Source organism: Canis lupus, chromosome 15 (assembly GCF_003254725.2).
Source record: "Canis lupus dingo isolate Sandy chromosome 15, ASM325472v2, whole genome shotgun sequence".
NCBI classification, from domain to species: domain Eukaryota; kingdom Metazoa; phylum Chordata; class Mammalia; order Carnivora; family Canidae; genus Canis; species Canis lupus.
The window spans coordinates 24,864,686-24,887,860 of NC_064257.1; the positions used below are offsets into that span (position 1 = coordinate 24,864,686).

A 23,175-nucleotide genomic window follows, 5' to 3' on the forward strand; every position below is an offset into this window, starting at 1 on the left:
CCGATTTGATTAAATTGTAGAGAGAAATTAAAAAAAAAAAAAAAAACCTTCTGGAGGGCAGAGCTATATTAGAGGCTTTATTGTGTCTTGCATTTAGGATTCTAATTCCCAGTAATACTAGCTGTCACTCTGAACGTTCATTCAGTCATCTTAAACAGCTTAATTCAATTCTTTTATGTAAAGCACCATGGGATATTATGTTAAAATATCAACATTAATATCTTTTTTGGGAGGAGTATAGATATTTTAATTAGGAAAACTTTCTAGGGATTTTAAGTTTGGAAGGAAGGAACTGGATGAAATATTCAATACACCAGCTGAGAGTTACATTTTGACAAAAACAGATTACTGAGGTATCAATGCACTTTTTTCTGTGAGTGTAGTTCTCCTGGATGGGAGAGGAAACTCACTGTTTTATAATGTTTGGGGCTCTGCATATTGCAACTGGGAGTTTCTATAATAAGGAAATGTAATAAGTCATTTTTTTCTTTCGTCTCTTCTCTTGGGAAAAGGGGGTAAATTTCTCAAATTATTTATCATGAGACTACCAGCAAAGAGCAGAAGATCTCTGGTATTTTAATATATTATCTGTTTTTACTTTATCACTTGGCTTACTCTCTGAGTTTTACAAATAAGCTTTGGTGGACGCCTGGGTGGCTCCGTGGTTGAGCGTCTGCCTTTGGCTCAGGTCATGATCCCAGAGTCCTGGGATCAAGTCCCACGTCGGGCTCCCTACATGGAGCCTGCTTCTCCCTCTGCCTGTGTGTGTGTGTGTGTGTGTGTGTGTGTGTGTGTATGTCTTTCATGAATAAATAAAATCTTTAAAAAACAAACAAATAAGCTTTGGTGGTTTGCAAAATTGGTATACAGTACCTCATTTATGTACTTAACTCCATTTTTGAATTAACTGAGTACTTTCCAAGAATGGCTTCAAGTCATGTTGAATCTAGTGGTTAAGATTGAATAGTACTGTCCGTATTTGTGTGAGTGTTGAAAACAATTTTAAAGTAGAAATGAGTTTCTGGGCTAATGTAATGAAAGCATGAACATACAGCTAATGATATTGTACAAATCTTTGTACTCTGCATTTTTCTTATCTTTAGTCACAGTGATATATTTGGGACTACTTTTGCCCTTGAAATTCTATTACTTGGAAGCAATGGTACAGGATTCTAAAATCGCTTTTGCTGTTACGCATTGGGACAATGATTTTGAGATACTTTTTGAGGACAGGTAGTATGATCACTAAAGTCCTTCTTGTGCCATGCCTCCTTGCTCTGTGGTATGATTCTAGAAGCAAGAGGTTATGTGGTCTTTGCTCAGAGGCCTACCATGCTTTGGTTGTGGCTACTGGTTCTCATTCCCAAAATGAACCTAGAGTAGATATGTACTTTTGAGGTTTTAAGTTAAAGGGTTGGGCTTAGAGAAGTGTATCCTAACCTCAATCCTGATTATTTGATAGGAAAATATAGCTTCTCTATGGGTTTTAAACAACCTACATGGAACTAGTCCAAATGTCATCATTATTTAGGACGCATGGACGAAATACACAGATTCATGTCTCTAAAACCACATAATCTAATCATAACTTCTGGTTGGTAATGTTCATTGATCACTAATGCGTGTCCAATGGATGTGTTTGTTGCAAAAGATCCTGTAATGGCCTCTGAGAATTCCCTGTTGTGACCCCATCTAGTTACGATTAGAGCTTCAGGAGAATAAGCCAGCCCTTCTCTTTCTTGTGCTGCTCAATTGATGTGATAAGGTCATTTTAGTGCATTGACCCTTCTGATTCTTCCTATTTATTTTACCCATCTGGGTAGTAGCTTCCTTTCACTGTTTGGAAGTAGAACTTTCTGAATTGTATATTTTAATTATGTTAAAAGAGAAACAGCATTCTTTGTTTCAATATCGTGTTTTTCAAGTGATGTAAAAATGCCTCAAGTATTTGCTGTGTAGCCTTTTCTAAGAATCCTTATCTCATGACCTGTAACAGGAAAAAAAAGGCAAAGGCAATTAACCTCCCTCTTTTTCTGTTGTTAATAGCTTAAAGTACAGGAGAAAATACTTCCAAATGGTAGTTGCCCAAATTTGTGCATATATCGAAGATAATTAATATTTATTTTTAGAAATTTCGTATAGTTATTCAGTAGATAATTGTTCTTTTTTTCTCATTAGCATGTATACATCTTTTTTACTCACATACTTTATTCTTAAAACTTGATTAGTTTTTCAATCCCTTTTATCTAGTATTAACACTGCTTTTGCTGTGTTTAACTCTAGCTGCTGAGTTGATAAAAGTGACTGTCAAAAACTAACATACAGAGGCTAATGTAGAGTGTCCCGATATACTTTTTTTTTTCCGATACACTATTTTTGAGATGTACTATATTTTTATTTTAGAGGCAGTTTTTTTTTTTTTAATAAAATGTGAAGTTCAGGATTTTCATTATTTTTCTTACCTTAAAACTGGCTTTAGGAGTATTTAATACTGCTTTGAGTTTGTTTTTATTGGCCTGGATTTACTTGGTAATGAAATTCTCAATGGGCCTCCCAGAGATACTGAATACAGGGGATGTACTGTGACAGTATGTATCTAGTTGGTCATGCTTCTAATGGATGATAATGAAATATCATTCCTTTTCCATTATAATGTACTTTCCAGGATATATATCTGTTATTTAATCTTCTCAGTTATGCTGGAGTTTAACTTGGGCAAACATCATTCCACCTGCTTCACAGATGAGAAATTAAGGGAGAAGCAGAATGTGCAAGGAGAAACAGCACAGTAAAGACTGCAGACTTTGCAGTAAGAGGTAGGCGTGGGCACTGATCTTAACCCAGGCCATTAATAGCCGTTTTCATTATCCTTATTTATAGTCTTGTCACAACCCTTCTGTGCCTCAAGATGCTGGTCTGTATAGTGAGGGTGCAATACCACTGTGTGGCACAGAGTTTGTGTAGCACACCTTGCCCAGGGTTTGGCCCACGTCTCATGTTTGCTACATTACTGCCTTTACTGTTGCTGATAAGAGATCAAAGAGACAGGTAATTTACTTCAGTGTATCCAGAGCTAATTGGTACTAAAACTGAGGTTTTGGATATTTTATTTTACATTTCCACATCAAAATTGCTTTCAGTGTGGGGTGCCTGGGTGGCTCAGTTGTTGGGTAAGCATCTAACTCTTGATCTCAGCTCAGCTCTTGATCTCTCAGGGTTGTGAGTTCAAGTGCTGGGTTGGGCTCTACGCCAAGCTGTGTGTAGTAGGTTCCTTTCACTGCTGGGAAGTGGAACTTCTGGAACTGTATATTTATCTGTGTTAAATGAGAAGCAGCATTCTTTGTTTCGATTATCATATAAAAGTTCCTTTTAGTGACACATAGTAGGAAACTAACTTGGGGCCATGTGAGGGCAGAGACTCTTCCCACTGATGACGGGATTCACTGTGAGATAGATTATGAGATTGAATTATAAGAGAACAACGGGGATTAAAAAATAATAAAAAGATTCTCTGTTTCCCAGCCCTGGAGTTGTTTAGAACTCCTACTATACTTGTATAAAAACTCTTGGCCTTTCTAAGCATTTTTCATCTTTCAGAGCGGGGCCACATTCAGATGATAACCAGTCATGATAGAAGCAAGGGATTCTTTGGGACATTTATGTTTCTGATGTAAAGTCAGAAGCAACTCAGCCACTTGTTGGATTTTATCACCAGTCTGAAGGTGCCCATTGAACAACTTAATGGTCTCAGTCTGACTTTGTGAGAGATTAGCCAGATAATGAGGAATTTCTAAATAGCCCCCACTGAATTGGTATGTCCATAAATAGGGTCACTCTATGCGGTATGCCACTCACATATTCACTAGGTGTCTTATTGTCCACTTTTAACAGTGTGATAGGCAGAAAAGGGTCTGTTTGTGGGATTTGAGGAGAAGCACAGGTGCTTCCAAATTGTTTCCCCTTGGCCAGTCATTACATTTGTAAATGCAGTTGTATTTACTGTCCTATTATGTATTACCGTGGGTTAATCTGAAATTTTGCAGACAACATATTGCAATTAGAAAAGGAGATATGGAGCAGATTTTTTTGTTTTGTTTAAATGGAGAATCCATGGGAAAGATTCCAACCACAGATGAGAGGTTAATGAATGAAGGCAGGTTCAGGGGAGACCCAACACCACAGATCATGAGCAGTACTGGTAGCAGACTCTGGACTATGGATGTGGTGGTGGCTCATTGTCAAAGTCAGGAATATGGTAGAGATTACAGATGCTGAAATGCTGAAGAAGAACCCCAAATGTGTTAAAACAGCAACAGAACACCTGCACTGAATTGCGTATGTGGATATTGCAGTGTGCACGTAGATATTATAGTGAGTGACAGTGTTTCCAAGACAATCTTACCATACAAGTGTTACCTTGTCGTTTTCAGTACTTAATTTCCTTAATAAGAAAATAAATTTAGTTTCAAGTCCATCTGGACTAACCAAAGATACAGAACCAAGAGAAGTAATTGCATATTATAAAATTGCTCTAATTAGAATTACATATAAGTATATAATATATGTATTCTGGTATCACATGAATCATAATCTTTATGTCTACTTATTTCACTTGACATTTTAACTAGACCCTTTCTTTTCTTTTACCCACTTAACAGTATGTTCTTTTTTTGGTAATAATCCAAGATTTCATTACTTTAGGAAAAATAAATTCTTACGGTTTATAAGGGCTTTTATATCCCTGGAGTCATATGAAGTGACTATCAAATAATTAGCAAAAAGCCCAGGCTACAAACGTTGACCCCCTTACAAGCTTTACTAACAGAAGGAGTGTAGTTAAAAAGAACAACATTCATTTGTCTTAAGTTCCAGGAAGTTAGCGGCTCTTTTTTTCTTCTCCTTCCGCTTTTTTCTTTTTTTTTCTCTCTCCATTAAAATGAGAAAGTGTAACATAATCAACCTTTATGATTTAACAATGATAACTAAGTTATATCTTTGATAAGACCATTTTCAGGAACACATCTACAGTCCAGGTGATGCCAAAGGCCTTGGAAAGAGGCACACACTGCTTTTGGTTTCTGTGGGTTGGTTTCTATGGGTCACTTCTCCGAGGGGCACAGTTTCCTCAACTAGTGTCAGCTGCGTGATGATCTCCTGTGTTATGTGGATTAAAAGAATTCACATGTACACAAAGTTTAGCCTAAAATAGGCCTAGAGTTGGGCTCCCCGCATGGAGCCTGCTTCTCCCTCTGCTTGTGTCTCTGCCTCTCTCTCCTCTTGTGCTTCTCATGAATAGATAAAATCTTAAAAAAAAAAAAAAAAGCCTAGAATCCGAATTAGACATAATTCTTAACAAACACATTAGACATGCATGTGTTTCTTTTCTTTGATGAGATTTCAGTTCTGAATCCTTGTTTGGTGGTAGCATTCTGATTAAAACAAGTGACTCATGTTTGAAGGAAACAAAATTCAGGATTTATCACCTTTTTAGTGCAGTTAGATGTTTCAGGATTGCCAGACCCTTACATAGAACTCAAGATGGTGATATAAGTAAAGGCCTGCATGAAAATTCTAAGGCAAAAATAAAAAACTGAGGGCAGAAGCCAAAAGTGAGAGAGTCCTTCCTGATGTGGTGTCTGCATTCAGTGCACCAGTGCAATGGAAATGCTGGTGTGATCACCCTCAGGCAGGATCGCTTAGGTAGACCTGAAGGGTAAGGGGCTTCAATTTTTTATTTTATTATTTTTATTTTATTTATTTTATTTTTTATTTTAATTAATTAATTTATTTATTTTAAGGGGCTTCAATTTAAATAGTAATATTGAGAGTCCTTCAACTTTGCTAATTTTTGGAAGAGCATCTTCCAAAATCATAAGAAAATTACTTTAACTTTAATAGTAGGTAAATATACATGTCTTCAAACTTTTAGTCTAAAGTGAAAATAGCCTTGAAAAAAAAAATTGCTCAAATCGCCCTGCATTGATTTTGTGAAATACAGGAAGAGGAAGGGAATTGCAATAGGATAAGTTTGAAGTTAGTCTGTGAACTTAGCCATGCTATGTATTTGAATGAGGGCTTTGAAAAAAAGTTGGAGGTATTGCTGTAGGATCATTTAACATTTCTAGAGGGAGCTTCCATTTGATTTTCTCTTTAGAACAACTTTAGCAAGATGGGAATATTTAATTGTTCTTCTGCCTTTCAAAGAACATAAAATAAACTGGCAGATTGTGGACTCAGTACAAGAGGAGCTTTCGTTGTGAATTAAGGTCAAGTTTCTTCGTAAGTGGATACCTTTTGAAGGGCCCTTGAGATACAAGAGTTATTCCTACTACTTCACTTCCTGATATTTGAGCAGAAAAAAAATTTGTTTTCTTTTTGGAAATAAAATAACTTCATAGATCAGATTTTTCAAAGCTTATTCAGTTAAGACGTAGCAGTAACTGCTCTCCCTTCATGTGATCATCATACATGCTTTGTCTTAGGAAATAAATCATGTACTTGTTAAACAATGCTTTGCAAAATCTCTCTTCCATGCAAGACATCTTCAGGGCACTTACAAGATCTTGATAAATGTGTTGAAGTCCCCTGCATCTCTGAGCAACCACCTTTTGCTTATACAGAGTATGTTCTATTTCCAATGAGTTAACTGGAAAATGTGACATTTAAAATTACATTCCCAAAGAAATGTAAAACACATAATATATTGTTTGGCATTACTTTTTCTGTGGTGGGGAAAATACAGTATGAAATCTGGGTACAGGTTAGCGTTATTTTGTTGTTTCTAGAGGTTTTTGGTTTTGTTTTGCCCCTAGCAGTTCTGAGGGGATGACTCATTTGAATAATTTGTTTTCATATTATGCTCTGGTCCCTCCATTAAATACATAAAAATATTGGGTGTTATAATAATATGCTAGCCTACTTTGTATTCAAACTCAGTTTTGAGAGGGTGAGTTAGCTTTACCTGATGCCTGGAAACAATCTGGACCTTCCTTGTGGGTACCTTTTTGCTACTTGGGGAGTTAACTTCTGTTTTTGTCATCAATGAAATGGGTATAGTCATATAACTCAAAGGTTTTTTATTAGGCTAAGTTCTGGACACTGTCAAGCGTAGTATAGTAAGCTTTAAATAAGTGAAGGCACTATTGCTATTTTTATTATTATAAAAAAGTATCTTTTTTAAAAAAATTCCTTCTGTACCACTTTTCTCTCTCCACTCTTTCCTCTGCCATGGCTCCTGCTGCTGGAAGGTGAGGACATGAGATGGGATAGCAGTGCCCTCAAATGAGAGCAGCTTCTTAAAATACAAATTTTGTAAAACAACAAGAATAAAATGAATACTCTGAATATTTTCAGACGCTACAGGGAAGGACTTTTAAAAACTACATCGAGATCTTAGAATAAACTAATTGCATTTTTTTTGAACTTTAGATCAGAGCTTTATTATATTTATTTTCAGAGTTTAAAGTGTGAATTGGATTCATGTGCTCACACTGTCTATTAAACTATGGACTTTAAAAACATTGATTTTTTTTAGTTTTCATCATCACTTCTTGGATGAATTTCAGAGATTTTATTCTAGTAAAACTGTACTTTAGAAAAAGTACATTTATGAAATGAATGCATCGCTAAAATGTATAGGCCTAAAAATGTAAAAAAGAAAAAAAGTAACATTAAATATTAATGAAAATATAAGATCTTTGTTCTATTGCTTCAAAGTGTAATTACCAAGTGAAAATTTGAAGATAATCCCAAACATCTGTTTCTGATTGTCTTAGTACGAGAAAAAGTTTAGGGACTCTTAAAACCCTTTATTCCTTAAGTGGGATATAGGGTAACCCCACTCTATTTTAAAAGAATGTGGGATGTGACCTTAATTTTTCTTCTCTCTCCTTTCCTTTCCTCCCCTCCCTTCCATTTCCCTTGTGTTGCCTCCCTCCCCAAACCCAGTTGCAGACAGTTAGATTAATTATATTCCTACATTCATGGCCAGGATGATCCCTGAAGCTTTCCTCTCTTTTATTCATGTGTTTATTCTTTTATCTCTATTCTTACCCTTTTATTTCTACTCTTAATTTCATTTCCCCTTTCTTTGCACCATAGACAACTGCTCTAATGTACTTGGTTTGCATCCTTAGATTTATAATTTATCTTTGTAAAATGTGTAGTGATATTTTGAATGGAAATTAATTCATAATATTTGTAGTCAGTGTGGTGACACAAAATGCCTCTAATATTGTGAGTTTTTCTAAAGGTATCTAAGGTCCATTTATGTTACATTGTTTACAGGGGATTTGTGGAGCCTCACTTCTGCATAGTAATCCATAAAATGTTATGTCCTACATGGTACTTTCATGATGGACATGTTGATCGCTTCCCACTATCAGCCAACCCTAAGAGGCTTGCATTAAATACCTTTTTACATGTTCCCTTAGGTGAAAATTTCTCTAGGAGTGAGATTGCTGGTTAGGGCTTATCTGGGGCTTAGTGACTCTTGTTGATTGGACTGAGTTCTCTCAGATGGCACAACAGGATGGGTCCCAGGCTGACAGGGCCACTAAGAGTACACAGGGCCGGGATCCCTGGGTGGCGCAGCGGTTTGGCGCCTGCCTTTGGCCCAGGGCGTGATCCTGGAATCCTGGGATCGAATCCCACACCGGGCTCTCAGTGCATGGAGCCTGCTTCTCCCTCTGCCTGTGTCTCTGCCTCTCTCTCTCTCTCTCTCTCTCTCTCTCTGTGACTATCATAAATAAATAAAAAATTAAAAAAAAAAAAAAAAAAGAGTACACAGGGCCTTCCCCCACAACCCCACCAGTACTTGGCATTATCCCGTTTTCTAAATATTGCCAATCTCAAATCTCATTGTCATAACTTGTGTTTCTCTGGGTTACTAAAGAATTTGAATATTTGTTAGAATGCTTTAACTTATTTATTTTGTTTTCATTTTTGTTCATATCCTTTGCCCATCCCCCCCCCATTGGATTTCTTATCTTTTTCTGGTTGCTGTGTTAGTTTTTTCTTCTAAGTATAGTCCCTTATTTACATGTTTGAAGTATCTTCTCGTAGTGTATTAATGCATGTTTAGCCTTGTCCATATTATCCCTCAATAACTAGAAGTCTTTAATTTTAAGATACTCAAATTCATTATTTTTTTAAACCGCTTGACTTATACTTGGAGGTCTTTTTAAGAAGTGTCTTTTCCTCCCACAGAGATATTTTCCTACATACTTTTGTTAGCTTTACCTTTTCACATTTAATTTTTAAAACTATCTGGAACTTAATCTTTTGTATATGGTAAATATGGTATAAAAATCAAGTTTTATATTTCACTTGTATTATGCTTAGAAAAAAATTTTGAGTTTATTAATAATGTGAAAATATTGATTGAAATTACATAGAATTTATAGATTAATTTTGGAGAATTGGCATCTTTATCATGTTGAATTATCCCACCCATGAGTCTTGGGATATTTCTCCATATTTCCAAGTTTTGGTTTGGATACTTTCAATTAGACTAGCTAGATTTAAAAATTGGTCTGGTATAAAAAAGTTGGTTGATGTGATCAAATTTAAGTAATAGAAGAAAAACCCCATAGCCACACTGATTAATTCTATAGGATAAATATATAGATGTGAAATTAGCCATTTTAAGATGTACTTTCTGTAATTCACTTTAATGTTTTTCTCTAAACCACATGTATGGTTGCTAAATCTTAAATCATTTTTTAATTCAGTATTTTTTTTTTGCTTTTTTGTTTTCTCATTGAAATATGATAAATGAATAGTTTTTTTAAAGATTTTATTTATTTATTCATAGAGACAGAGAGAGAGAGAGAGGCAGAGACGCAGGCAGAGGGAGAAGCAGGCATCATACAGAGAGCCTGACGTGGGACTCGGTCCAGGGTCTCCAGGATCACGCCCTGGGCTGCAGGCGGAGCTAAACCGCTGCGCCACCGGGTCTGCCCAATGAATAGTTTTTTGAACAAGAATTACTATTTAGTTGACTGCCAGTGGCATTTTTAAATTTTAGATCATTATTTTGTAGGGTAGTTTAATATTTTTAGAATTGATCTTTATGTTAGCATTGAGTTTTTGTAGAATGGATGCAAGAATCAATCACATTTAAATTTGAAAGTCAGGAAATAGTAACAGCAGTTTTCATACAAAACAAAAATAAAATTAAAAAATGTATGCAACAATTTTAGTCTAAGTTTTGACAGCTCTTAAAAAAAAAACCCAAGATATATTTTGGTAAATGCAATACTGTATTTTTGTCAACAATTATGAGAAAAAAGGGATTTTGATGCCTTAAACTTATGATTAAGAAAAATAATGATTCAGGGTGACACTTGAATGCTCACTGCTAATGTGAGATGAATTTTTGAGCTGATAAAGGTGGCCCCTAAGTGACCTGCATACTTTGCTGGATCCTGGGAGTCGCCAGCTGCCCCAGTTCCCCTTTAACACAGAGTAGACTGGTATGAAGGTAATAAAGAAGCGTGGGGAAAAAGAACAAGGCAGGGGGAATTTTGAAAATGAATTGTTTCCATATTTCAATATGATGAAATCCTCACTGTCAATGCCTTTCAGCCAAAGACATTCAGGAACACACTGATAGAAAAGAATTTGGCTTAATTACTACTTTCCTTGAGGGAACACGACACTATGGGGATTCTGAGATTGTGTATCATAGAATTTGAACTTTGGGTGATTTGGGAAAGAGTCTGAGGAAGCAGAGTTTTTCTCTAGATTGGATGCTGGAACAGTTCTATGACTGGATAAAGGAGTCATTCATTCAGCAAGAGAGAAGGATGTTTGGTATGTTGTGGGTTGTACAGTGGCCTTTTTCTTTTTTGTATTTGGCAAAATCATGAAGTAATCTTGCTTTGTCTCACTTATCATGGATTCAAAGTAACCTTGTCCCAAGTTGGTAGTCTGTAAGAAAGTGGATGTACAGTAGAAAAAAAATAGCTTGATGGTGAGTTTCTGATGAGTTCAGAGCATCAAAGGTCTACCCTTCTTCCTCTTCCCACCACTTCCTCCTTCCTTCCTCTTTCATCCGTAAGTAGGTAAAATTGTTTTTAAAATACATGCTTAATTTGGGAATGTTCTTCGCTTGTTAGTCACCCAGGGCAATGACCAAATCATAAGGATGTAAGAGTCTTTTCATTGGACCAAAGATAAGACACTTAGTATCATATTGTGGCTTTGCCTCAGATAACCTTGCCAGTGATTTTTAATTCTGAGTTGTATTCTCACTTTGAAATAACCATCTCCTCTGCTGCCTGTTCCAGAGGAGCCTTAGATCCTTTGCTTTTACTATTCCCCTTACCTAGCATTACCAGTCTTTGCAAGGCTGGCTTCTTATCTTTTAGTCCTTAGACATCACATCCATTTCTCTGTTTCTAAAATATTCCTATAAAAATTAGCCACATTCACTCCACCTTGCTTTTTTGTTAATGCTTACCATTAGCACTTAACTATTATCTCAAGTTAACTCATTTATTCTATTGTGTGGTTCCATTCCAACCCCACTCCACTTTACTTCCCACTTCAAACATAAGCTGTGCCTATATGAGAACTTGTATATAAGTACAAGGCCTAAGTGCCTGGCCCCTAATGAACTTGCCAGCACCAGTAGATGCTTAGCCAGTATTAGTTTAATAATTGGAAGTGTATATGAGCGAATAAATGAACAACTCAGTAAGCATATATTCTAAATATGACTATATTGTGTTGACTATTAAAAAGAGAAACACTTGTTATGTCATTATTTAACTGACATATAAGTACCTGAAGAAAATGTCAACCTGTTTTCCCTGGAAATATGACTTAAAATATTCAGAGCAGTTCGTGGCTGTTATATTTTTCTGAGCTTCTGTGTTTTAAGACTATGGGTTAGATGAAATAATATTTAATGTAAGTATAATTTCATTTAGTAATGCCACAATCAAAGCAGAACTTTTGGAGAGGTGAAGTGGGTTGAAAACAACTGGCTATTAGAAGTTTCCATAGCGCCCTACTTTATTAATTTGATAATGTTGGTGACAGGGAAGGAGGGCTGAATGGATATAAAACACATGTGATAAAGAAGATACATGTGATATTATGCCTATTAAGTTTGAAGATAATTATAATTTACTATATGCTTTCCCTGCTACTTTGTATTTTCTATTATGAAATTTGGTATTTGAATTTTTAAACTAATTTGACAATATTTTAAAACTAAATTGTATCTTTCAATTCAGGGATTCAGTTTTTCATTATATTTGATATTCTATAAGTGATGCTTGACATTATAAAATGCAAAAGCATCAATCACAATAATATTGATGATAATAGCAAATATTTGTTGAGTGTTTGCCACATGGCAGTCACCATCTTAACACCTTACACATATATTAACTCATTTAATCCTCATCACAAAACCCACGAAATACTAATTATTTTTCCTATTTTACAGATGAGTAAATTAAGGCACAGTGTTAAATTAGCAGGGCACACAGGCAACTTTGGTGTTGAAAGATTATATACATTTTTATGCATTAAAAATTGATACCTCCCCCAGCCCCTTTCATTCTTCAGATACAATCAGTAATTACTCAAGTAAAAATGTCTTGATGCACATAAACTTCCTTCTCATCCACCTCTTCTATCTGGTAAGGACTCTGGTTTCAGGACTCGATAACACATCTCCTTGTGGTTAGGAAGGAAGACAGCAGAAATATCCAAGTTTGAGGACTAGGTTGGCTTGAGAGCCATGCTATACAGAGAGTTGCTGATGGTGTATCTGGTCTTTTGAATGTTGAGAAATCATGATTATTTGGGGTGAAAAATAAAGAGCATACAGAAATTACAGATATTATTTAAACATTATATATGGCAGTGCCTGGGTGGCTCAGTCAGTTAAATGTCTGAACAGCTCAGATCATCATCTCGGGGTCCTGTGATCGAGCCTTCTTCCATCAGGCTCTGTGCTCAGCAAGGAGTCTGTTTCTCCCTCTGCTTCTCCCTCTCCCACTGCCCCTTCCCCCCTGCTTGTGCACACACACACATTCTCTGTTTCAAAGAAATAAATAAAATCTTAAAAAAAATGTATAAAAATACGAACAGAGTGGTTTTCCTACAAATAGATTTATTAGCAGGGAAGATATAAAAGAACGTTATATCTGAATAAACCATATATATTTAACTATTTGAAGAAGTACAATGTTTTACCACTATGATGTTTTTTTTACCACTAAGGCTCTTTGTTGCTTTGAACTTAGTTATCTTGCTTTTTATCATGATCTTCTATGTCATCTATCAGTTTTATCATATTTGAATGAAATCTTTGCTTACTTTAAGATGATTTCTTACAGTTTCTGGTTCAGTAAGGACACCATAATTTCAGGCCACAAGGACCTCTACTGAAATTTGAAAGAGCACGAAGTCTTTGTAGGTGATCTTAAGATAACATTGTTCTTGGCCTTATGATGAACTGCATACGTGTATCAGCTTTGAGACATAATAATTACTTTAATTTTTTTAAGACTTTGATTGTATTTAATCTCCTGGCTTGATGAAATGTTGGAGCAAAAAGGAAATAAATTTTCCATCTTAGAAATGTTTTATGAAGTTTTTCTCTCCCTGTGGTACTTCCTGATGGCCTGATATTATGTCATGTATAATTGGATTGACGCTCAGCCTGAATACTTCTTTCTCTTCTTGGCAGCATGGGGTAACCTTGGAAATGTTCTGAAGAGTCAGAGCAAGATTTCTGAAGCTGAAAGAGCCTATAGAAATGCTTTGTACTACCGTAGCAACATGGCTGACATGCTTTATAATTTGTGAGTATGCATTACTTTCTCTGGTTTGGTTCATCTTTGAAACCTGTGGTGAAAGACTATTGATTTAACTGCTGGAAATGGAAATGATGATAGCTGTTTTTCTGAAATAGTCTTTTCATTAATCACACCCGTGAGACTAGTAGGTGAATGGTATCTGTGATTTCTTTGTTTGGGGGCTTTGGCATGAATATCCGTGTATATTGATGTAGTATGGTTGAGTTTTTGATGTACTGTGCCCTATAACCTAAAAATTGGTTTGAATGCTTTTAGTTTTTTTTTTTAAGTACCGTTAATACTTAATTGGAATTAGAAAATAAGATTGCTATGTATAATACTTCATGTAATTAATATTTTCATTAATAATAGATCTTATCCTCTGTGAAAGAACTGTTTGTGTCGAAGTGTATATAGAACGTGTACTAAATCTGGGAAGTTATCAAATACGATAATGTGGTTTCACCATCACCTCCCACCTCTCCCCTCCCCGAAAGGTACTGGTAATTAAGTTAGGGGAATGGGATAATTTAGGCTATTTGTGTGTGTCAGATTAGAAAAATCCCTACAGGAAAAATTGGCTGTTGTTTGATTGGAGAGCCCTAGGGAGTACAGTAAGGTATTAATGAGTATTGCAAAACCCAGATCTCTCCTTTGTCTCTTATATTTACGACGCTTTTTTGTTTGCAAGTAATAGAAACTTGGTCTAACTTTGCTTAAACACAAAAGAGAATTTATTAACTCCTATAATTGAAAATTCCTGGGGTTGACTAAATGTAGGCACGATTAGATGCAGGTGCTTTATATTTCAGAAATTTGTCTACATTTTGCGTCTGTGATTTCCTTTGGGTTCCCTCCATTCTCTGTGGGATTTTGTCTATATCAATTGGAAAGATGACTCCTATAACTTTATGTGTATAATATACCGACCCTTCAGTCTCAGAAGGAGTTGCATTGGTGTCTCAATCCCAGGAAAGGTCTCTGAATGGCCCTTCTGGGGTCACGTGCCCTCTCGAGTGAACCATGGGATAGAAGGGGCAGTAAGACACCTCCTTTGGCAGGGCCTCCAAAGTTGGACTAGTTTGGAGGGGAAACAAGTCCCTGGAGGAAGGGACCAGGCATAGTAAGAAGTCTATTGCCTAAGTTTTAATGGATGTTATATTGATAGTGTCAAACTAGTTTGGCAACTTAATTTGTACTACATGTTTATGTTCTGGTTGCATCTAAATCTTTTGTAGGCTAAATCTAAAAGAGCAGATAGAAATAAAATTTAAAAATGAATAAAAATTTAAAAATGTAGATTTTAAAGGAAAGCAGACAGGATGAGCTCACTTTAACTTCCTATTCCTACATTTACCTTGTATTCAGATCGTAGACTTTAACACCAGGATCTCCATCTCCTGGGCTATGGTCTAAATTAAATCAGCATGAGTTTCATGTTGATCTGCATAGTGTTTAATTTTCTCTTTTTTACTAGGAATGCTTTCAGCGGGGGGAAAACACCCTCTCCAGTTTGAATAATCCCTGAGTCTCACTTTCTGCTGTTTTATGCTTCACCATGTGTATTACCATTTTCCCTGAAATAATTTTTTTCCATCCTTTTTTTTTTTTACTCGAATATTTAGATACTCCTACAAAGGCTTTCCCTATGTCCTCTTCATCTAAGTAATGCATTATTATATATTACTGATTAATAGTATTTTCATTTCAAAAAAAATTAAAAAATTAAAAAATAGTATTTTTATTTCATGAAAAAAGGACATTATCAATTTGATAAATTTGAACAGATGTTCTTTTTTTTTTTTTTATCTGAAAGTAGCATCGTCAAAGGGACCCCTTGTCTTCCAATATGGGATGCCAGTTTTCTTCTGGTGCCCATTCAACTCACACTTCTTTACTAAGCTTATTTTTCTCTCTCTTACCAATAGCCAGTGGTTTAAGGTTACCAACCTCCTGGTGATATCTGGCATGGGTTGAAAGAAAAGGAAATGTGTCTATCTAGGCTTACTCTTTGCTGAGAAGAGAAATTTATTCAATTAGACAAATACACTTTACGTGTAACTTAAAACCTGTATCTTATGACTTCCTCTGTGGTCATATGTTTGAATTATTATGGCATGGATACATGGATAGACCTCCCCAAACCTGAATAAAAAAATCTTTGCTGGAGAAGTGGTTATTAACAAGATGACTTCTTTTTTTTTTTTTTTTTTTTTAAGATTTTATTTATTTATTCATGAGAGACATAGAGAGAGGCAGAGACCTAGGCAGAGGGAGAAGCAGGCTCCCTGTGAGGAGCCTGATGTGAGACTTGATCCCTGGACCCTGGGAAGGCAGACACTCAACCACTGAGCCACCCAGTGTTTTTTCTTAGTTATAAATGAGATGTAGTGTAAAAGCCATAAATAGTTCTAAATATTTTTACTAATTTAGCAGGGTTTTTTATTTTTTTATTTTTATTTTTGTTTTTTTTTTTTGCAGGTTTTTTTAAACTACACTTAATTATTAGCTCAAATGGAGAGGTTTAGATCTCATAAGAAATGTTACCATTGATTTTAAAATATTGGATTATAAAGCCCAGGTGGTTGATAGAATTCTGATACTAAGTAATTATATTTCAAAATAGGTGAATTCTTCATTGGTTTTTAATCAATTATTAATAAAATATACCACAAAGACAGATATTTTGCATCCCATAATATTTATAAATGTGTCTGATATCACATGTCCCCATGAGCAAACTTATATTTTTTGTTTTGTTTTTCCTATTTATTTACAGAGTTAGCATAGAAGCCAAGTTTATTCTTGGACCATTTAGAGACTATCTGACAAAAAGGTTTCTTTTAAGATATATATGTTATTTTCACTATAGTGAAAATAGTATTACCGAAAAAAAATTTCACGTTATTAGGAGTTTTTACTAGAAAAATAATCTATAGATAGATGCACATTATTATGTAGCTTCAAAACAATGCTTAGTAAAGTGAGGTCCACCACCATTGGCCAGACACAGGATGATTCGAAGAGGTCAGAAATAATCTTTAAAGTAATCCCTATGATTTTATTTTTCTGTTTATAATTTTAAAATATAATTAGGCATCTAAATGTTCTAGGTGAGGAGAGAAGAAAAAATGATTTGGAAAAATATTAGGTAAGCAATAATACAGTTGATATGTGGTTATATTAGAAGTTTAGAGAACATTATGAGATTTTAAAACTTTTAGAACATTTTTCTGCAGAATTAGTATCAAGTTATATCTGAGAGGTGCCTGCATACAGTTATATTTCCTATTTATAAAATGATGGAATAATTTTAATTTTTTTCTCTGGTAGCAATTACTTGAATTACTTCTATATGCCAAGCACTCTTAGTTCTTCACATATGTTATGACAGCTTGTCTTCAAATAAGACCTACAAAATGAGGAAAATGAAACTCAGGTAATTTGTGTTGGATCACACAAATAAAAGAGTAGCCAATATTTGAACATAAAATGTTCTGACTCTATATCTATGCAATAATTGTATTTCTTCTCAAGTTAGCAGAAATAAACCAAGAGTGTAGGGGGAGAAAAATCAGTATATATCTTTTAAATCCAGAAAAAAAAATAATTCAATCTACCTTTACATTGAGAAATAAAGTACTTGAAATTATATCTAATAGAGAGTATCAGTTGTTCGTTGTTCTTTTTTATGACAGTTGCTAAGTTTACTGAACGTTTGCTATAGAATTTTGTTAGAAGGATCCTGAGTTTACACAACTGAACTAAGTTCGAAAAGAAAGTGCTATGGAATTGTCTTAAATTGTCTAAATCTGTGAGTGATAAGGTTTTGATGGCTTCAGTCCATGCTTACAGATAACAATCATGTAATGTGAAATTTGAAGCCGTACTTAATTCTACTTTGTAAAAAAAATTGAGCTAATATTGAAATATAGCACACTGATTTCGGGTGGACATGATTCAGTGTGTATATGCATTTTGAAAAGATCACCACAAATCTAGTTATCTGTCACTACTACAATTTTTTTCTTGTGATGAGAGCCTTTACTTAGCAAATTTCTATTTGCAACTTTCAAAAGGGCAACGCATCGTTATTAATTGTAGTGTCCACTCTGTACACTGCATCCTCTTGACATACATATTTTATAACCACAAGTTTGTACCTTTTGACCCCCTTCACCCATTTCATTATCCTCCCATTCTATTCGGAAAAGCAATAGATATAGTGCATTTATTGAATAGCCCTATTTTCAGCCTTTTATTCATAACGCCATATTTATTAAAATCCAGTACTTCACACAAGTAATTTTAAGACCAGTTTAACAGATCTGTGGTATGATGTTGGTTTCTTTTTTCATGTATAATAAATTTCAGTGACAAAGTAGATAGGCCATTGCTTGATGATTCATACTGTCAAATTTTATAAATATATAGTCGACTTTCAACCTTTTAACTGCACTACTCACTACATCTGAAGTATAATTGATTTCTAGCCTCTAAAATACTCATTGTTCTTTCATTGTTGTTATAGATTTGTCCTAGCAGTCTGTTTCAAATGATATTTAAACAAGTAATTCAATAGAGCATTGAATATTTCATTAGATATTAGATTTCAGAGTGCTGATAATAAATTAATGTGGTTTAATCAATTCTTGATTATCTTACATAAACAGAGGGGATCATTTCTGTGGATAATAGAGATTTTGCCACTGTAAGTTGTCAATTTTGTTCTGTGTTGTCAGAACCTAAGTAATCATCTAATATGAGAAGCTAGGAAAGGAGCATTAAAATAATTTAAGGAGGTAAAAAGAAAATGTTAATGAAATCGAATATAGAGAAACAGTGGGAAGTAATGATTAAGTATATAAGAGAATGTTCTTTGAAAGATCAACAATTTCTGGGGCACCTGAGGCTCAGTCAGTTAAGGGTCTGCCTTTGGCTCAGGTCATGGTCTCAGGGTCCTGTGATTGAGCCCCATGGTGGGCTCCCTGCTTAGCAGGGAGTCTGCTTCTCCCTCTCTCTCTGCCCCTCCCTTGCTCATGTGCTCTTTTTTTCTCTCTCAAATAAATTTTAAAAATCTTTAAAAAAAAATAAACAATTTCTAGGGTAAGGGTAATATAAGACAAACTAGAAAATCTCAAGTATTTAACATAGAGAACGAGACAGTAGCCACAGCCAGATGATGGAAGCTTAAAATAAAACATTGGCTATACATCTGAAAATCTTTATGATATGAATGCCTTTCTGAGAAAATGTAAGTGATCAACATTAACTCAAGAAGAAGTAGGCAATTTGAATCAAAACCTTGGAAAAAATTTGAAAACCTATATTAAAGAATTTTCTCCACAAGGAAACAAGTTAAGGCTTTTGCCAAGTGAGTCCTATTAAGTCGTCAATCAAATGATTTTTCTTGTCTCAGTTACACTTCTCATTTATCTTTGTGAAGCTAGATAAACTGATGGCAACAAGTCTGACTGTATTTGACACCAAAAAAAAAAAAAAAAAAAGGAGAATAATGACAATAATAACAACAACATCAAAAACTAAAAACCTCTCAGAAAACAAAAAACAAAAGTAGATACCAAAAGCAAACAAACAACAAAATAACAGAAATGCCAGTTATACTTGTGAATATAAATGTATACATATCCTAAAATTAATGTAGTTGGTGTAGCAGTATATTAAAGATTAAAACATCTCTATCAGGTGGAATTTATTCTAAGATTTATAGGGAGTATTCAGTACTACAATTCAATTATTGTACTGTTTCAATTTAAAAAAGTCAGAAGAGAAAAGAATGATCATCTCTAGAAATGCCAAGAAGGCTGTTGATCAACATCTGCTTCATAAATAACAAATAAACTTATAAATAGATAAGACTTATAATAAACTAGGAATAAATACATAACTTCTGTAATGTAAAGCATACCCGTCCAAAGTTAATAGCAATACCATATTTAATATTGAAGCATAGTGGTCATTTCCAGTCACATTCATTTTCATGAGGTCATGGCAATTTCTTATTGGTCATCGTATCTCTTCATATGTAAACAGTTCTTACTGTATTTGTTGATTTTATAATTGAGTTATGAAATCTATATCGGAGCAGAGAAGATCCTGTTTATCAGTATTAGTGATAAAGATCAGTAATGGGTATTGGATAACCTCATTCTTGGAATTGTAAAGGGGTATTTTAATCATTAACACGAAATGATTCTGGGTCACAAGGAGGCTTCTTGAATTAGACATCTAGAGTTGCCTTTTCTTGCAATTTCAGAAGCAAACACATTTATATTATGATTGGTTCGTGTATCAGTTTCCTAGAGCTGCCATAATAAAGCACTATAAGGAGGTGGCTAAAAGCAATCAAAATTGATTTTGTCACAGGTCTGGAGGCTAATATTCTGAAATTAAGGTATCCACAGCGCCATGGTCCCTCTGAAACATGTAAGGGAACCCTTCCTTGCTTCTGTCCTGTGGTTTGCTGGCATTCTTGGGCGTTTTGTGGCTTGCCTCTGGAGAGCTCCAGCCTCTGCTTTGTCTTCAGGTGCTCTCCCTGTGGGTCTTTATCTCCACCTTCACCTAAGGGTACGAGTCTTACTGGATTGGGAGTTCACTTTTGTTAAATGAACAATTTACATGTACGGTGATCCTGTCTCCAGATAGCGTCATATGCTGAGGTCTTGGGGGTTTGGACCTCAACATCTCTTTTTGGAGGAGAGCTAGAATTCAGCCACAAACAGCTGCCCATCGAAAGCTTCAGTCTGGGAGAAATCAGACAGTAGTTTCTCGTGGAGGAGCAATCAGGTAAAAGGCTACTTGTAGAAGCCAAAATTTTTACACAGAATTTCAATGAGTTTATGTATCTCCTGCTGCCAAGAATTCTTAGGAGGAAGTAATTTAAGAGGGTATCGCAGTGAGGGAAATGTGGAGTGCAGAGTTGTCACTATAGATCAGATTCTAGTGAGAGATTTATTTGTTTATTCAAGGCCAGGTTTGGAGAACCCTTGAGAGGAGAGAAGAATCCGAGATTACAGAGTAGACGCGGTGCGACTCTCTGACAAGACTGAGCTGTTCTTGAACAAGTTTGCAAATAAGGCAGGAAGAGCCCATGGAAGGAGAACTGGTGGAAATGGGGGGGAAGGGACCCGTTGGCCAAATGGCTGGAGTTCAGGACAGGGCTTCCTGCCAAGTCCCACGATGTATGCGGGCATATGTGTGTGTTGAGGATGGAGGGAGGTGTCCAGGGGATACTGGGTAAGCAGACTGGCCTTCCAAAACAGAAAATTTGGGAGAAGCCATCAAACAGGAGTGCCTGAAAGTGCTTGCCATTGTGAAATAAATGAGCCTGAGAAAGTTTTTGGTAAAACTTCATTGGCTTCTGGTCACTAGAACTCTGGATAGACCATTCATTTGGCTCTTTACGGATTCCTGGAATGAGGTAGGCTACAGGTACCCTCTTGCTCTCCTGGCAAGAGCAAGGCCTGACATAAACTGCATACTTTGTTTTAATTGATAACTTTCACCAATCAATACAGAAATATAATTTTGTTGTAAAATGTTGAAACAGTCCTGAAGAATATGGAGGAAAGCTTAAAAGTTTCTAATTGCATTTTTTTTTTTAAAGATTTTATTTATTCATTAGAGACACAGAGAGAGGCAGAGGGAGAAGCAGGCTCCATGCAGGGAGCCTGATGTGGAACTTGATCCCAGGACTCCAGGATCACATCCTGAGCCAAAGGCAGATGCAACCGCTGAGCCACCCAGGTGTCCCATCTAATTGCATTTTTTTTACCCACCTTTTCCCTGCTCTGTGATATATCTTTTCAGATTTTTCACATTTATACATGCATTTATACATATATATATTTTAACATTTTCCCCCTACATGTATGTGTCACCATTGATTTTTAAATATCTGTGTGTGCAGGTGTGTCAGAATTTGCATGATCCTCCCCATTCGGATTCACATTAAATTGTTCCTATTGACACTGTACATAGAAGAATTAATAAATGCCCAATAGAATGGTTTTAAAACTGCTGCTTCATTCTCCATTTTCCTAATTACAGGTGGAGTTCAACAGCTTTTCTTATGTTTATTGGTTTTTCGTAATTTTACTGGGAACTAATTGTTCTTATTTCTTGCCTGGTTTTCTGGGTGACATCAACATTTCTTGTTGATTTGTGGGATTTAAGATAAACGCCCCCATGCATTTAACATGCATATGCACAAAAGTCAGTTTTGCAAATATTTGTTTTTTACATGTCTTTACTTTTCTCATAGTGTCTATTGTACTTAACTTGAATTTATATTTATATGTATATATAAAGCCACAAGTCCTTTCATTTAAAGCATCTGTATTTTGTGTCTCTATGAAGACCATTCATAGGGTAATTTAAAAAACTGTACATTTAAAAAATACTTTTAGAATTATTTTTGAGGTGTTTGGGGGAGGAGTCCTTAATCTACCCAGGATATATTATTTTTGTATTAAGGCATAATTTTTTCTAATGAATACTTCTATCACCCTAATAATTTATTGAATAGTCTTTTTTAAAGATTTTATTTATTTATTTGTGAGAGACAGAGAGAGGCAGAGACATAGGCACAGGGTAAAGCAGCCTCCCTGCAAAGAGCCTGATGTGGGACTTGATCCCAAAACCCTGAGATCATGACCTGAACAAAAGGCAGATGCTTAACCACTGAACTCCCCAGGTGCCCCTTAAATAGTTTTCACATAGAGTAAATTCGTGTGTCAACATGGAATCCTTGCGGACTTTATTCTGGTCTTCTGGCAGCCCACAGAAAGAACGAACTTTGATTTGCTGTAATTTCTATAAAATTTCATATTTTGAAAGGCCAGTTTTCTATTTTTATTTGTTTTCTAACACTTTTTTTGATTTGCTGTGCAAAACCTTTTTATTTTGGTATAGTCTCAATAGTTTAAAAGGCTTTTGTAAAAAAAAATAAAAAAATAAAATAAAAGGCTTTTGTTTCCCTTGCCATAGGAGACATAGCTAGAAAAATATTTCTACAGGTACCTTTTTTTCCTCTTAGGAATTTTATGGTTTCAGGTGTCACATTTAGGTCCATTTTGAGTGTATTTTTGTGTATGGTATCAGAAAGTGGTCCAGTTTTATTCTTTTGCAGGTACCTGTCCAATTTTTCCAACACCATCTATTGAAGAGACTTTTTCCCATTATATAGTCTTCTCTCTTTTGCTGTATTTTAATTGGCGTCCATAAAAGTATTGGTTTACTTTTGGATCCTATTCTGTTCCAACTTTTTTTGTGTGCCAGTACCACACTGTTTTGATTACCATAGCTTTTTAGTGTATCTTGAAATCTGAGATTA

The 23,175-nt window shown here is 35.2% G+C and overlaps 1 protein-coding gene and 1 non-coding gene across 6 annotated transcripts in view; both read left to right on the top strand.

The window, feature by feature from the left end:
* The window catches only part of TMTC2 (transmembrane O-mannosyltransferase targeting cadherins 2), a 389,135-nt gene that overhangs the window by 200,381 nt on the left and 165,579 nt on the right, over positions 1 to 23,175 (top strand). For all 5 annotated transcript variants that reach the window (XM_025439558.3, XM_035698840.2, XM_049094600.1 and 2 more), the window contains one exon: positions 13,712 to 13,826. In XM_025439558.3, the coding sequence (XP_025295343.3) occupies positions 13,712 to 13,826 (115 nt within the window). The remainder of the gene's footprint in view (positions 1 to 13,711; positions 13,827 to 23,175) is intronic.
* On the top strand, positions 10,301 to 10,448 carry LOC112654896 (U12 minor spliceosomal RNA). Its single transcript, XR_003133451.3, has one exon. It is a non-coding gene; the product is annotated as a U12 minor spliceosomal RNA (small nuclear RNA).